At 47.0% G+C, this 15,275-nt stretch overlaps 1 protein-coding gene across 9 annotated transcripts in view; it reads left to right on the forward strand.

The window, feature by feature from the left end:
* The window catches only part of TBC1D8 (TBC1 domain family member 8), a 124,626-nt gene that overhangs the window by 72,810 nt on the left and 36,541 nt on the right, over positions 1 to 15,275 (forward strand). For all 9 annotated transcript variants that reach the window (XR_005061757.2, XR_005061758.2, XM_037019986.2 and 6 more), the window contains 5 exons: positions 797 to 1,025; positions 3,201 to 3,441; positions 11,596 to 11,803; positions 13,118 to 13,312; positions 14,206 to 14,382. Coding sequence is in view for 7 of the 9 variants with exons in the window: in XM_037019986.2 (XP_036875881.2) it covers positions 797 to 1,025; positions 3,201 to 3,441; positions 11,596 to 11,803; positions 13,118 to 13,312; positions 14,206 to 14,382 (1,050 nt within the window). In the remaining 2 variants the exon portion in view is untranslated. The remainder of the gene's footprint in view (positions 1 to 796; positions 1,026 to 3,200; positions 3,442 to 11,595; positions 11,804 to 13,117; positions 13,313 to 14,205; positions 14,383 to 15,275) is intronic.

Genomic DNA, 15,275 nt, shown 5'->3' on the forward strand with positions numbered 1-15,275 from the left:
AGGGGGTTCATGGGGGTGGCCACCACGATTCTGATTCATCAACGAGTTGTCAGCCCTGAGGAACAGGCCACAAGCTTAAATTCTAGGTACTTGTGCCACCCTACCCCAGTTCTAGAGGATCCTTGCTGTTTACCACAATCAGAACAGTTGTAGGCTCAGGTGCTTTTCTTCCCTGCCCTACCTCTCCATACATCGCAAGCTCTGGAGGTGTTTGTAACCAGGAAGCTGGGCCCACCTGTTGCTTTCCCACTAGCAGACTAGAATATCTAGTGGTAGTGAGATGTGTCAGGTGTCACACAGCCAGGCACTTGATAACTGCGGGTTAACATTTTTGAACCTAATAAGGGGGACATTTATTAGCCTTTTTAAAGAGACTGACTTTTAACTCAAACTCGGATAGTTCTTCAGGGTTGATGCGTTGTGTTCACACAGTGAGCAGGTCATTAGATCCTCAAATTCCTATAGGGTAAGCAGGGAGATGTATTAAACAGTAACGAGTTTGAGAAGTGGGGCTTAGGGGTCAGTGCTTCACCCAGAGACTCCCAGCTAGTAAGTGACCAAGTGAGAGATGGTTCATAGGTTTTCTGTGCCCTGGCTTTTCTCTTTCCCGCGGTGGCCGCATTTCTGGGGGCCCAACAGATGGTGTGGTGAGCTGTTCTCATCCGTCCTGGGAGTCTGTTGAGTGGTGCAGGTCCTCGGGTGCCGAGCTCGGCTGACCTTCCCTCTCCGTGCCTCTGGCCTCCACCCCATTGCCCCTCTTGCTCAGCGAGGGGGCCGTTATTTTTCTGTGCATCAGGCTCTGATTGCGGAGGAGACGAGCAGCAGGCTTGCGGAGCTGGAGGAGGAGCCCGAGAAGTTCCGAGAGGCGCTGGTGAAGTTCGAGGCCAGGTTCAACTTCCCAGAGGCCGAGAAGCTGGTCACCTATTACTCCTGCTGCTGCTGGAAGGGCAGGGTTCCCCGGCAGGGCTGGCTGTACCTCAGCACCAACCACCTCTGCTTCTACTCCTTCCTGCTGGGCAAGGAACGTAAGTGGGGCTCTGGAACCGGCAGCCATTTGGCCCTTGACGGGTGAGGCTGGCCCTTGGGGGCTCAGCCTGGTCCTGAGATAGGTCGCCAGCGTGAAGTTAGATGACAGAGATCAAAGTCAGTTGTGACGGTAACAGGTGATACTTGATTAACTTCCGAATGGCTTATATAGTTTAATATAATTATATATACCTCCAGCCCAACGGGGTTTGGTTTTTTGAGAATTCATCTTTTCTGCTGCCTTTGAGATTTCTGGGTAGCTCATGTCATACAGCTACTGAAGGGTTTTCTAACTACTATAACTTTGAAAACAGTGTTATAACTGATGGCCCGGTAGTTGTAAAGGATTAGAACACGCTGCTGCCCTGAACACGTGGTGGCAGTAGCGGGGTGGGGTGGGGGGGGCGGGGGGCACTGCCGCTAAAAGCATTCCCAACCCTGAAGGTCACGACAGCTTCCAAAAGAGAAGCCGGGTACACCGTTGTTCTTCAGCTGGTCCACTTGACATTCAGGCAGTGGTTCACTTTGCACACATCTATTCACTGACAGTCACTGTGCTAGGCAGTGGAAATCCAGAGTTTAAAAAAAGAGCCCCAAGTGTCAGCTGTATATAGAATTTTTAAAAAGTCATTTCCATCAAAACAAATATTGTTTCAAGTGCCTGCTCAGGGTGGTATGGATGCTGTATTTACACACACACACACACACACACACACACACACACACTCTCTCTCTCTCTCTCTCTCTCTCTCTCTCTTTCTCTCTCTCTCTCTTTTCTTTCCTGCATTTAAGTTTATATTTCAGACTGAACTGTGGGGGGTCCCTCTTGAATCCTGCAGTGGCCAGTTTCCTGCACGTGGTCAACCTCCTCGTGCCCATGCCCCAGCCTCAGTTGTGATGCTCCAGGACATACAGTGTGTTTGCATAGCCCTACCTGCCCTTGGAACGAGCTCTGACCTAATCGGTGTGGTCCTTGTCCTTCTACCTTCTGAAATGCTTCTCCAAATTAACCCTTGTCTTTCTTTCCCTTCCCCATTCTTATGCCACTTTGGAAATTTGTGTTTATCCTTCAAAATCAGTTCAGATTCTGCAACCTCCAGTGACCTTCCCTGGTCCCCTTACGACTTGTGCCATATTCATGTTCCATGTTGGATCCGGTCATGTCGGTGGCCGCTTACTGGTTTTCCCTATTTGAACGAGCTCCATAAGAGCAGAGCTCTTTCCCTAGGGGATACTTAGTGGGTGTAGGTAGAGTATGTGTCTGTACTTGTGTAGAAGACCAGTGTGAAAGCACCTAGAAGTAGCTGACAAAGCTGTTCTCAAGGCTGCTGTAGAAATGTGGCCATTTAAATTATTAAAGCACTGAAAACATTATTGCAAAATAAATGGAAAGAAATGGTAGAAATAAAAACACTTAATCATCTCCTCTTATTTGGAAAGGAAAGCGAGTTATTTTCTAACACTTATCTGTCATTGTCACTAAACCTAATTTTGTTAAGATGACAATGCTTGGAAAAATGATTCCTAATATTCTGTCACACTTATTTTAAATTGTTATATATGTCCCTTCCCCACTTGCTCTGCATTAGCATGCTAGCCTCACTACCACTGCCTTGGAAAAATTTCTCAGAATAGAACACATGTTTATAAAATATACTGTGTGTACTGTATTACTTTAAAACTCCCTGTATTGTCTTCTAAGACTCTAGCAACTGTCATGTGACACAGTCTAAATGTTAAGCCTGCTTCTCTAAACCAGATCACAAATAATCCTCTTTTGCACTCCCTTTTTTCTACTTTTGAAACTAGAATTTGGGTGGATTGGGAAATTGTGCATATTTAAGTTTAAATATTTAAATTTGTAGATATTTAAGTTTAAATATTCTTGAGAAGCTTTTCCCATGGCTACTTGAGCAGTGTCAAGGATGATGTCACTTGTAGGTGTGCAGTATCCAGCAACTTGGAAAGTTTTCCCAAAATCTTTAGGAGAATCATAAGACATGATTGTGCTCTAGCAAATAGCTGTTAGCAGTTCTGTGCCTCCTCTTTCCTGCTCTGGCTTAAAAGGTATTCAAACTTCAGCTTGAGGAAAGCCTTGGACTGTTGTTTGCTGATGCACTCAAGTTGGGTTCAAATTTTAGGATAAATATGCATTTGCCTTTTTTCTCTTCTAGTTAAGCTTGTAGTCCCTTGGGTAGATATCCAGAAGCTAGAAAGAACGTCCAATGTCTTTCTGACGGATACCATCCGGATCACCACGCAGAATAAAGAACGTGACTTCTCCATGTTCCTGAACCTCCACGAGGTGTTCAAGATCATGGAGCAGCTGGCCGACGTGACTCTTCGAAGGCTGCTGGATAATGAGGGCTTTGACCTGGACCCAGATCTGCAAGAGCCAAGCCAGATTACCAAGAGGTAAGAGCTTCCTGTCCCTGGTGTCCATCACCTGGGGAACATGGCTTGTGCACCATCTTCATTTACATGTGCTGTGTTTGTCTCCATTGAACTAGACTTAAATTCCCTAGTGGCAAAATCCAAATTTTTCTATGCTGTTAATCTTGACAGTGATATGATTGGTGGTGATTATTATTTATTTCCTTTATGCAGTTAGACTTCAATTTCTGGGTCAAATTCTCTTTTTTTTCTTCCAGATATTTCAAAACTGATTTTCATAAAAATACTTCTGGAAAATGTAATATGGATAGCTTCATGATAGAATTCCATTCAGCAGTGTGTTTTACTAGTGACTATTAAGAAATTTTGTGTTTTCATATTAAATTACTTAGTGGAATAAGTTTTCAAGGCAGCGGGGTTTATTTTTGGTACCAATTTGCCATTGGAAATAGGCCTTCCTAGTAGTGTAAGTCAACATTCTTTATTATTAGTTTGCCCTAAATTGATACTAGTCTCAGAGACTTGAGGCAGTTGCTTGAATTATTTGTCACTTTAAAGAAGTTCACCATATGGTCTAAAATTGAAACTGTCGTGTTTGAGTGTGGCTGTGATTTCTGACTTGGTGGTTCAAACTGGGTAGCTGCACAGGCGAACCATTCAAAGGCTTCCTTTGAAAAACAAGTCCCCTGTGCAGGGCTGGCCTGGCTGGATGTTTCTGGTGTAGTTACAGAATCACCATTGCTATTTAAATTCTAGTAGTCATTAAAAAAAGAATTTTTTTGTTGTCGTGGTAAAATACACATAACATAAAAGGTACCATCTTCACCATATTTAAGTGTACAGCTTAGTGGCATTAAGGGCATTCACGTCATTGTGCAACTGTCACCCCTTCCAGTTCCGGGACTCTTGTCTTGCAAAACTGAAACTCTGTACACATTGAATAACAACCCTCTGCTCCTCCTGCCTTCCCAGTGCTTGGCAACCAGCCTTTGACTTTCTGTCTCTATGAATCTGATTATGGTAGGTCCCTTGTGTAAGTGGAATCATACGGTATCTGTCCTCTCTACCTGGCTTATTTTACTTAGCATAATGTCCTCAGGATGCATCCATGTTGTAGCAGAATTTCTGTCCTTTCTAAGGCTGGATAATACTCCCTTGCAAGGATAGACCACGTTTTGCTTACCTGTCTTCTGCTGATGGACACTGAGTTGCTTCTTCCTTTGGGCTACTGTGAATAACGCTGCTCTGAACATGGGGGTGCAAATATGTGTTTGTATCCTGTTTTCACTTCTCTTAGGTATATGCCCAGAAGTGGAATTGTGGGACCATGTGGTATTTCTATGTCGTTCTACGTCTAGTCATTTAAAAATATTAATATTTGTAACATTTTATGTTGTAACATTCCAATTATTGCTTAAACATGTGTGCTGTTTCTCTGAACATCTGGGAGAGCATGTGTCTTTTTCTTCAGTGGTCTCTGAACAGCAGTGTGTTTAGAATTCAGAAAGATATCAAAGAATCTTCCTGCTGTGTGCATTTTAAATAAATCACATATAGTCACAAATAAAGCAAAGGTCAAAATCAAATGTTCCGATTTTTTGGTAAAGTGCCAGTGAATTTCATTTGATTTTGCATCATCTCTGATAACCTGACAATTCCATGGTGACATGGGGGGAGGGGATACCCCTTTCCTGCTGTTCTTCTGTCACTCTACTAAGAATGTCCAGGGTCGCTCTGTGTAGTTCATTCAACTTTCTCTGTCTTGCTGATTCTAGCTCAGAGGTGACATCTCTTGGTGGCCCTGCCTTGTGAAGGGGGCCCCTCAGGGTGCTGTCCTTTGCTTTTCAGCCTTGAGCTCCTCTGTGTACCTCCCAACCCCAGGTTTCCCTTTACTGTCTCTGGCTCTGTCTTAGGGGCTGAGAAGACAAGCCAGTTCAGTGGGAAGCCCACTCTCCCATCTTTCCTCAAACATCTCTGTAATGTTTTGGTATCTTAGTCCAGCTTACAAAGATCTGTTAAAAATGAAGGATCAAGTGTCAAGTATATGAATTGTGAAAGAGCTTGTATAAATCACCAATTAAAGATTTTACCTGTTTCACTGAGTTTGCACACAGGTATGAAAGTGTGTGAATCACAGCCACCAGGCTGCAGAGTGGGAGGCCAGCTAATATCCTTGTGTGTTCTGGTCAGCTCCTCGGATGCTGGGACTTCAGTGATTCCCCACAAGTGTCCTTGTGTTCCTTCATGGCAGCACTCCCAGACGCGGCGTTCTGGTTTGGGGTAGAAGTGGGGAAAGAAGAGGAAAACCACAGGTCTGTAGCATTTAAGGTGAAATCATTCTCCAGCAGCATGGGCAGCCCCCATTCACGTTCCAGAGGTGAATTCCACAAGGCTGCTCCTTCTCTGCTTTCTAAGAGGAAATGACCGGAGGGCCCGGTGGTGGCTGGTGGTCAGTGGAGTCCTGGCCACGGTGTGTTTTGCTGGCCACTGCACTTGAGTGACTTCCCCACAAAGCAGAAGGCGAGCCACTGCCTCCTCGTTGCTCACTGCTTCTCATTTGTCACTCTCTGTCCTGGAGATGTGGGCCTGTGGACATAAACAGGTAATGACTCAGGCCCCTTGACACCCTGCCAAGAGAGCCCAGGTTTGAAAGTTTAGGAAAACAGTCTCTTCATGCTGAGGGCAGTCTGAAGTGCTGGAATGCTCCTCAGGTTCCCTGTTGTTGATACTTTTTCCCTTCCCTTTCCGATAACGGCTTTAGGAAGGTGCCCCTGGGGTCATGAGCTTGTCCAGCCATCTGATGAGAGCTTGGTTATGGGTGCTGCACATGCTCCCTCCTGGGGCTCAGGGACCCCAAGCAGAGCAAGGCTGTACCCCTTGTTGAAGTGGCAAGGCTGGGGGGCTGCGGGCACAATGGGATCCAGTCAGACAAGTTAGAGCTGGCAGGACTTGAGCGTCCTCTGTCACCTCTCTCTTCACAGATGGGCCTGAACCAGGGACTCTCCACTGAGTGGGGCAGAGAATCCGGGAGGGCTGGTGCCTGCAGGGGTGAGGGGGCTCCAGGGAGAGGGTGCAGGAAGGTGGGCAGTATGTTCATTGATCCTGCAATTGACAAACAAAATACCGTTCTGTACTCATGAATGATGGTTAGAGAAAAGTGTAGTCAGCTGTTTTCAGGGAGAGACTGGAGAGGTGATGGGCTTCACTTAATTGAAATTAATGTCTTCATTAAAATCTGTACTGACTGGCTGAAAAATGCAGGAAGAAAACTCAATTAATGCCACCTAGTCTATGGAAACTGCCACAATGTAAGCTCTTTCTGCCAGTGTCTAAAGGTGGGCCGTGGCCACCAAGGGGCTGATGTCCTCAGTGAGAGACGCTCATTCCCCATCGCCCAGCTGGTTCTTAACTTTCCAGTCTGGTTTCAGAGCCTCTGCGGCCTTTGCCCAGATTATTACTTTCCTGCTGTTTGGCCGTGTCCCTGCTAGGATACCCAGGCTTGCTTGGCGTAACTCATTCGACTTCCTGTCCTGATCCCAGCTCAGTGTCGGTGTCTCTTGGGGGCTCGTGAGCCCCAAGCAGCCCCCACCTCCCAAGGGAAGGCCCACATCCCCAGGCCTCCAGCTGCTCCATGGTCACTGGGGTCCCAAAGGGTGGCTCTGTCTGGGACTGAAGGGAGAAGAGGATCAAAGCAGAACCTTTCCTTGAGAGTGAAGAAGCCTTACAGATGCTCAGTATTACTGAGGGCCTGGTCTGTTGGGCTCTGTGGATGGATTTTCAGAGGAACTGTGGGGGGCTTGTGGGAACCAGCTGAATCCACCTTCACACGGCCACCTGCTGTGGGAGGGCTGGGAAACCTCCCTGCCCCCTTGCCCCCACGCCCTGGGGTCCTGGGCTGTGTGTGCTCTGTGTAGGGTGCCACATGGTGACACCATCCTTCCATTTACTTCGCGCTCCTGGGGGTGACAGGGCAAAGATGCTTTGAGTAAACCCACATTGAGAAACACAGTGTTTTACATGCAGACTTGGGCTTTGAGGAGAAGCACATTTGTCTGCCTTTTGCTTTATTTCTAGGTTGCTGGTTTGTGGTATTTCCCAGCGTTTTAAACACATTCAGCATGCATCCCTGGGTGGACATGTGACTAAGAGCCTCAGGAAATCTCTGTGTTTGCCTGTGAGGCAAACCTGCTGCAGAGGGCCGAGTGATCCCAGGGGGGCCGGCAGGCGGCTTGAGGCTCCCTGCCTTGGGTACACACAGAAAGTCCTCGCACCCTGAGCCCACCTGCCCCAGCCTGTCACACAGCCTGAATCTGGGGGAACATTTGACCTGGGAGCAGCTTTAATCCTGCTGACCCACAGTAGGTTTGTGTGTGGGGAACGTGTGTCATGTGGAGGGGGAATTAGTGTGTAAGACCAGACACAAGTCTCCCCCAACGCATTCTAAAAGGTTGAGCAAGGGAAGAGAGGGGGGAACCTATTCTTGATACATTTTTACCTGCACTAGGGGAGAGAAGTCCAGCACTAGGCTTGCAGAGAAACAAAAGAACTACTTACCCCTTAGTTTCTTGGGTCCATGGTCTTGGTAATTAAATACAATTTTCAAAATGTGTGCATATAGTCTAGAGTTTTCTGAATGGTCATCATGTATGATTGCCCATGTTAATTTATCTTCAACAACACAACCGAGGTTTATAGCTACATGTTCTGATCAGTCCATACTTACTGTCCACCTGGCTACAGGTTCATAACGCGGAGTGTATCAGGATGGGGTGGTTTGTGGCAGCGTCCCCTACCTTCTCAGCTTAGCTCCCCTTGGAGCCGTTGCTTTGGCCTGTGCATCCCAGCATGTGGACGGCAGGTACTGCAGACTACGGGGCAGCTGGGCTGGTCTCCGTCTTCATAGGATGCCTCGGCCATGGTGTGCAGGCCTGAGATCCGCTATTGCTTTTCCAGTTAGGTTATGACTCATGTCGGTTGTTTGTCACCGTGGAGGAAAAGTGGAGATACTGGTAATTCTTGAAAGGCCTCAAAGGCAAGTCATGACCAGTGAGCTTTGTTTTTGGTGCTTTTCAGAAAAAGAAGTTGATATACTTAGCATGAAAACTATAGCCTGTTTCCCTAAGCTGCCCCCACAGATCTGCTACAACAGCCCTAAGAGATGGGGTGCTCTTACTCTGTGCTTCATGGAGGGCTGTGCTTCTCATCTCTCAAGTCAAATGTCATATATATAACACACACACAGGTTGAAATGGAAGAGAGCTTTCTAAGGCAGGAAGATAATTTAGGAAAGTCCCTCCTGCTGCCTTCTTTTCAGTGACTTGAGGTCACCAGTCTCTGGCTACTGCCTGCACGAGGGACAAATGTCTGCAGTCTGATCGAGGAGAGCCCAGCAAGGAGAATGGAGACTGTGAGTTGTATCCACAGGCTGTGCAGAAGCCACAGAGGAGGAGGTTGGACTCAGCTATTGGCTGAGGCAGCCAGAGCACCAAATAGAAAGAAAATTGCTTTTAATCTGCCTCAGAAAACTGGACACCTTATTCTTAATTCGAAGGGCTAGGCAAAGTATAAGTATAAATATAAGTCCTGCCACCCTCCCCTGCAGCCCAGTCAAGCTGCTGTGATCCATGGCACTTGCCACGTGGTCACCTTGGCCTCAGCCATCCCCCACGGAACTGGGATGTGCTTGCAGGAGGGAGAAGACAACAGCAAGTTCAGTGCTGGCAGGAGCCACATTTGTAGGAAGCATTGGCTTTACTTTCACCAAAGCCAGTATGGCCAGGAAATGCCGGGGACAGGATATACGTCTCCAGTGTCGGTGTGTTGAACATAGGTCCATTTCAGGGACCCAGGGTACCTGGCAGGGCCTTGCCTTCCGTTCTTGCAGCACCAGGGCTTCCAGAGCATTCACGGTGCCTCCCTGTGTTCTCCAAGCTCCTTTCTGGAGAAGCTCAGGCTCCTTTGGAAGCAGCCTTCATGTTTTTCAGGTATTTAAGGAACCGCGGCTCTGGCCTGCAGGAACTGGACCTGTCTTGATGTGTAGAATTTGTATCATTTTTCCCTGTGCCCAGATGACTTTCTGGATACGTATGTGTCTTCTCTTTGTGAGAGTTTGATAATAAATTCCATGGACTGCCCAAGCTCTGTGTGATGCTTCCACGGAAGACATGTGTGCGACAGTGTGGGGTGAGGGCTGGGTTAGACATGAGAGCTAGTGAGGAAGGGGTGTCTGAGTGGAAGTTGGCCCTGCTGTGTGAGATTGAGTCTCAGGGGCTCCATGACCACATCATGTCTCAGAGATCACCTGGGCTGCAGTGCACAGTTTAGTATCCTGCATTTATGCAACATTTAAAAAGTTAAACCTCTCCTAAAACAGCTTAATTATTAAAAGCAAGCTAATCGCATGTGGTCAGGTAGAAAATTTAAGTAGAACAAAAGTGAAAAGTGGAAATCCTATATAGATACAGTTACTATTAACATTATAGGGAAAGTTTTACACATCCCTTTCTACAAGTTTTGTTAAACTTATATAATGGGATCATACTATAGATGCCATTTCCAACCTGCTTTTCCTCTCCTACAATATTGTGGACATCATTTTATATTTGCAGGGATACCTTGAAGCAGAAAGGTTAGGTATTATTTCCATTTTACAGGTGTCAAAGGAGATCTTCCAGGGCCTCATCCAGGGTCACACAAAAAAGCTGTTAAAAAATTTATATCTGTCCCTGGCATATAGTAAGTATCCCTTACATGAATAAGAAAGCCCAGAGTTCATATTTCTGACTTCAAACAAAGTGCTAATTCTGTCAGATAAATTTAAGGAACTCTTACATAATATGACAAGGAAGTTTTTATCTCTGTATGTTGGAATTTCCCCTTTACTAGAATTTTGGGGGTACGACTTAAATTCATTGGTATTTCAAACACTGATTTGGCAGCCTCCTGGCTTTGCTGGGTTTTAGAGCCAAGAACCAGGATGGAGTGTCCCCTGGGGTAGCGTCTTTCCCCGGCTCACCACTCTTCTCTCCCTTCCCTACTGATGGGACATCTCTCCAGTGATACTTTACCTGGATTCTTTTTGTTTGTTTGTTTACAGATAATAATAGCTAATGTTTATCAAGCACTTACTATATGCCAGGGACAGATATAAATTTTTTAACAGCTTTTTTTGAGATATAATTTGTACAGTTCGTTTAATTCATACATACCCTGTCAAATTGTGTCACTCACCAGTCTTAAGTAAATTCACAGGGCTGTGTAGCCATCACTAGAATCAATTTTGGAGCATTCTCATCACCCCAGAAGAAACCCTGTGCTCATGAGGTCGCTCCCCATTCCTCTGCCTTCCCCCAGTCCTAGGCAAGCACTAATCTGTTTCCTGTCTTTTCAAATTTGCTGATTCTGGGAATTTCATATACATGGAATCAGGCAATATGTAGTTTCTGTGTCTGGGTTCCTTCACTTGGCATGAGCTTTCCAAGGTCCATCCATGTTGTAGCAGGTGTCAGTCCTTCATTCCTTTTTATGGGTGAATAATATTCCATTGCTTGGATAGATCACATTTTGTTTATCCATTTTTCAAGTGGTGGACCTTTGAGTTATTTCCAGTGTTCGACTATTATGAATAATAATACTATGAACATTCATTCATGTACAAGTTCTTGTGTGGACACGTGTTTTCAGTCCTCTTGGGTATATACCAGGGGTGGAATTACTGTGTCATATGTTAGGTAACCCCATGTTTAACCTTTTGAGGGAACGGCCAGTCTGTTTTCCAAAGTGGCTCCACTGTTTCACATTCCCACGGGCAGTGAATTCCCAGGGGTTTCCATTGCTCCACATCCTGCCAACATTTGTTGTTACCTGACCTTTTGAAACTAGATTCTTATACAGTGGTTCTGTGGTAATTTACAGTGTTAACTCAAACCAGGAAGGAATGTTTATTTTGTTCTGAGTCTGTTGTATTGCTTCTGTGCAGAGGCAACCCTGTCCACTCTGAGTACCTGGTCCAGAGGTTGGCTGTGAACTAGGTGACTTGTACAGGAGCCTGAGGGCCACAGCACCTTCTTGCCTTCAAATTGGGCTGTGCCTGTGGGTACAGGGTCTTTTCCTTTGTGACCAGGTGTGTTCATTCACTGTTTCTGCCTCTTTTTTTCCCTCTCCCTCCTTTGCCAGGGACCTGGAAGCCAGAGCACAGAACGAGTTCTTCCGGGCTTTCTTCAGGCTGCCGAGGCGAGAGAAGCTGCATGCAGTTGTGGACTGTTCCCTGTGGACACCGTTCAGTCGCTGCCACACTGCTGGGCGGATGTTCACCTCTGACAGTTACATCTGCTTTGCCAGCAAAGAGGACAGCTGCTGCAATGTTATCCTTCCTCTCCGAGAGGTAGCCACCACTCTGGCTGGGCTCCTGAGCCTGCTTGTCCTTGAGCCCTTGGTTGTTGTGATACGACTTGGCCGGGAAGGGGGGAGTATCGTGTTTTTTCTGTGGTTTTTACGGCTACCTGAAATTTGCAAAGATGCGGAGGGTGAGAATGGGATTCTAACCTTGGCATTATTGATAAAGCTGTTATTTAAAAGTGCATACCTAGCAATTACAGCTTTTCCAACAGCTCTTAGGGATGAAGTCTCTCTCTTCTCCCACAAAAAGGGGACAGAAAAAACGCAACCTACAAAAAGTATCACCTTGTGAAAAACATGTCAGATTACTTGGCTTTTATACCCTCCTGGAACTTCAGTTGAGAATGTACAGAATGCTTCCTTTAATATGGGCCAGGTCCCTTCCTACTATAAATTTCTGTAATTCTCTTCTTGGAAATGGACAGCAGCCTGAGTCTACTTCTGGACCTTATGAGCTCAGTCCTTTGGTTTCAGGGCATGCCTGCCGTAACAGAGCCCGCAGGTCCACGACAACACCTCCAGGCCCCTGCTGCTGTAGCAGGTGGAGAAAGCACTGTTCTTTGGGGGAAAAACCCAGTTTTTTCATTCATGCGATCTCCCATCTCCTTGCCATTTTTCTGCAGTAGATGTCTTCATTTTACATTCTCACTGAAGAGCAAAGTAAGAAAGTAGGAGTTGTCTTACTTATTGTCATTTTTATTGTGGTAACATATACATAGTATAACATTTACCATTTTAACCATTTTTAAGTGTCCCAGTTCAGTGGGACCAAGTACATTCATGTTCCTGTGCAACCATCCTGGAACTTTTTCTACTTCCCAACCTGAAACTCTGTGCCCATCAAACACCAGCTCCCCATTTCTCCCTCCCCCCAGTGCCTGGCAGCCACTGTTCTACTTTCTGTTTCTGTCAATTTGACTACACTAGATCTCTCAAGTACATGGAATCAATGGTAGTTGCCCTTTTGTGTCTGGCTTATTTCACTTAACATAATGTCTTCAGCTTCACCACTGTTGTAGCAGGTGTCAGAATTCCCATCCTTTTTAAGGCTGGATACTATTCCATTGCACATGTAGACCACCTTTTGTTCATCCACTCACCTCCTGATGGACCACTTGGGTCACTTCCACCTCTTGGCTGCTGTGAATGTTCTTCCTTCTATACTTTCAGACCTTTATTCCAGTTCCTTATTGCAGTTATTTGGTTTTGCCTCTGTCTTAGGGTATTTCTTGAATATGTAATAACACGCCTGCCTCCCTTCTCTCTTGCTGCACTTTGTGTGTGTAACTGTTTGCAACAGGTGGTGAGCATCGAGAAGATGGAGGACACAAGCCTGCTGCCAAACCCCATCATCGTCAGCATCAGGAGCAAGATGGCCTTCCAGTTCATCGAGCTCAAGGACAGAGACAGCCTGGTGGAGGGTCTGCTTGTGAGGCTGAAGCAGGTGCACGCCGACCACCCTGTGCACTACAACACCTCACGAGATGAGGACATGGTATGGGCCTCAGAAGAGTTGAAAGTCCCCTTTTTCACCCCACAAAAGGCAGTGCGCACAATGATGATCCACTCGGGTACAAGAAAAATAGGTTAGAGATGACTGGGCCTGTGTATTGGACTGCGGTATCATTTCTGTAAGATACGCTGGGGGTCTAGAGTGGGTGCTGCACAGAGGACATGATGGGGAGTCACCTCACAGGTTGGAGGGGCTGTGGGGTATCCTGTTTACAGGTTTGGGGGGTTATGGGGTACACTGACCCCCACAGAGGTTAGTGGGCTGATGGGTGTCCCCTCCATGTGTCAGGCATTGATGGGGTATATCCACCCCCTCAGAGGGTTGGAGGGTTTGATAGGAAATCAACCCACAGGATCATATACACCCTCTCCCCAGGTTAACAGCTTCAGTGCCTCCCAACCCTGTGTTTGGAGGGGATGACGTCACCTGGGGCTGAAAGAGAAGTTCCACTGTCTGAAAGTGGGGGCAGCTGTAGAAATAGCCCCTGCACCACTGGGCATTGGTTTCTGCTCCTCCCAGGTGTCCTGCCTCTCCTGACCTCTTTCCACCCCATCATGATAGGGAGGAAAGGAGGTAAAGTCTCCGCAGCCTTGAGCTGCTTTCCCGAGCCGAGCTGGTCGTCCTCAGTTCTGCAGGTACAGGAGAAGTGGTGCCCTCCTGGCCACAGCTTGGCCCCGGACTCCGTGTGCCCCCTCACTGGGAAGGGGTGTGGATCACATTCTTCCTAAGGGGCAAATCCGCTTTTCCCTTGACTCATAAAGAGACAAGCATGGTTAAGTTTGTGATGTGCACGCCTCTAAGGGCAAAACAAAGACCATCCTTGTAATTAAGGCAATGACTTTCTTCTCTCTGTCTCACATTTTGTTTCTACACAGACTTCCCCCATGTTTCATTCAACGAGTATGTGTAGTGACCACAAGTTTGGGGATCTGGAAATGGTGTCTTCTCCAAATAGTGGGGACAGTGGAACAGAGAAGATCCCATGGCTGTCCCCTGCAGCCCTGATCACCAGCTGCCGGTGGTCAGCCAGCCAGAGCCCGGATGCCAGCATGGTGGGTTGCTAGGTGCTGGCCGAGGGGCCCCCGTGGTCTCCCAGTGGGCACCTGCCCAGGAGGGCCCAGGAGAGTTGGTGCAGTGCAGGCTGCCAGGGCTCCTGTCTACCTCTCATGGGCTCCACACAGAGGGTCAGCTGTGCTGGCTGCCCAGCCCGGCTGGGGACATCAAGGGTACAGCCCTGCAGTGAGGCCGCTGCTCCCCCACCTGCCCTGTAGGGGGCTCTCTCCTGGGGATCCAGAGTCATCAGCACCGTCCCTGCTGGGTTCTTCCAGCTGCAGAGGGTGTTGGGGGTGGGAGTGGCTCCCTCCTGGGACAAAAAGCGTCCTGTCTTCCAGTTTTACGGGACTAAATATATTTCTATCCTATTTACTTACACTTTCCCTCCTCGTAGGGAGAATCTGAGGGAAATTTCAGGTACAGTAGGGTAAATAGTTGTACTTTGAGATGGTGCAATGGCAGGAGGGAAGCTGTGCTGTGACAGGGTAACCGGGGTGGCAGTGAGCCTCACCCCAGGCTGCATCTCGGTCATTTAATGGACTGGTGAATCAATTGTTTGCTTTATTCACACACCTCCTCATATGCTTCGTGCAGAGATGCTCAATGAACTCTTGTTGACTAAACATGCAGGAATAGTGAGTATGTAAGCTTCCCCCATTACTGGAGAATATAGATAATTAAACACCTTGTTTAAAGGCACTAAAAATTCCTGCCATCTAGGGGTAATTTTAAAGGACTTTTAGTTGCCTAGAAAAATAGTGTCTTTCTTGTTGCTGATAATGAGAACAATGTAATTTTTTTAGGTTTCAGTTTTTCCTCTGGCTATCAGGAAGCTCAGGCAAAATTATGTGACACCCCATGCTCCCCTTTGCCCTGTGAGCTGACCTCTGCT

Source organism: Manis javanica, chromosome 1, assembly GCF_040802235.1.
Source record: "Manis javanica isolate MJ-LG chromosome 1, MJ_LKY, whole genome shotgun sequence".
NCBI classification, from domain to species: domain Eukaryota; kingdom Metazoa; phylum Chordata; class Mammalia; order Pholidota; family Manidae; genus Manis; species Manis javanica.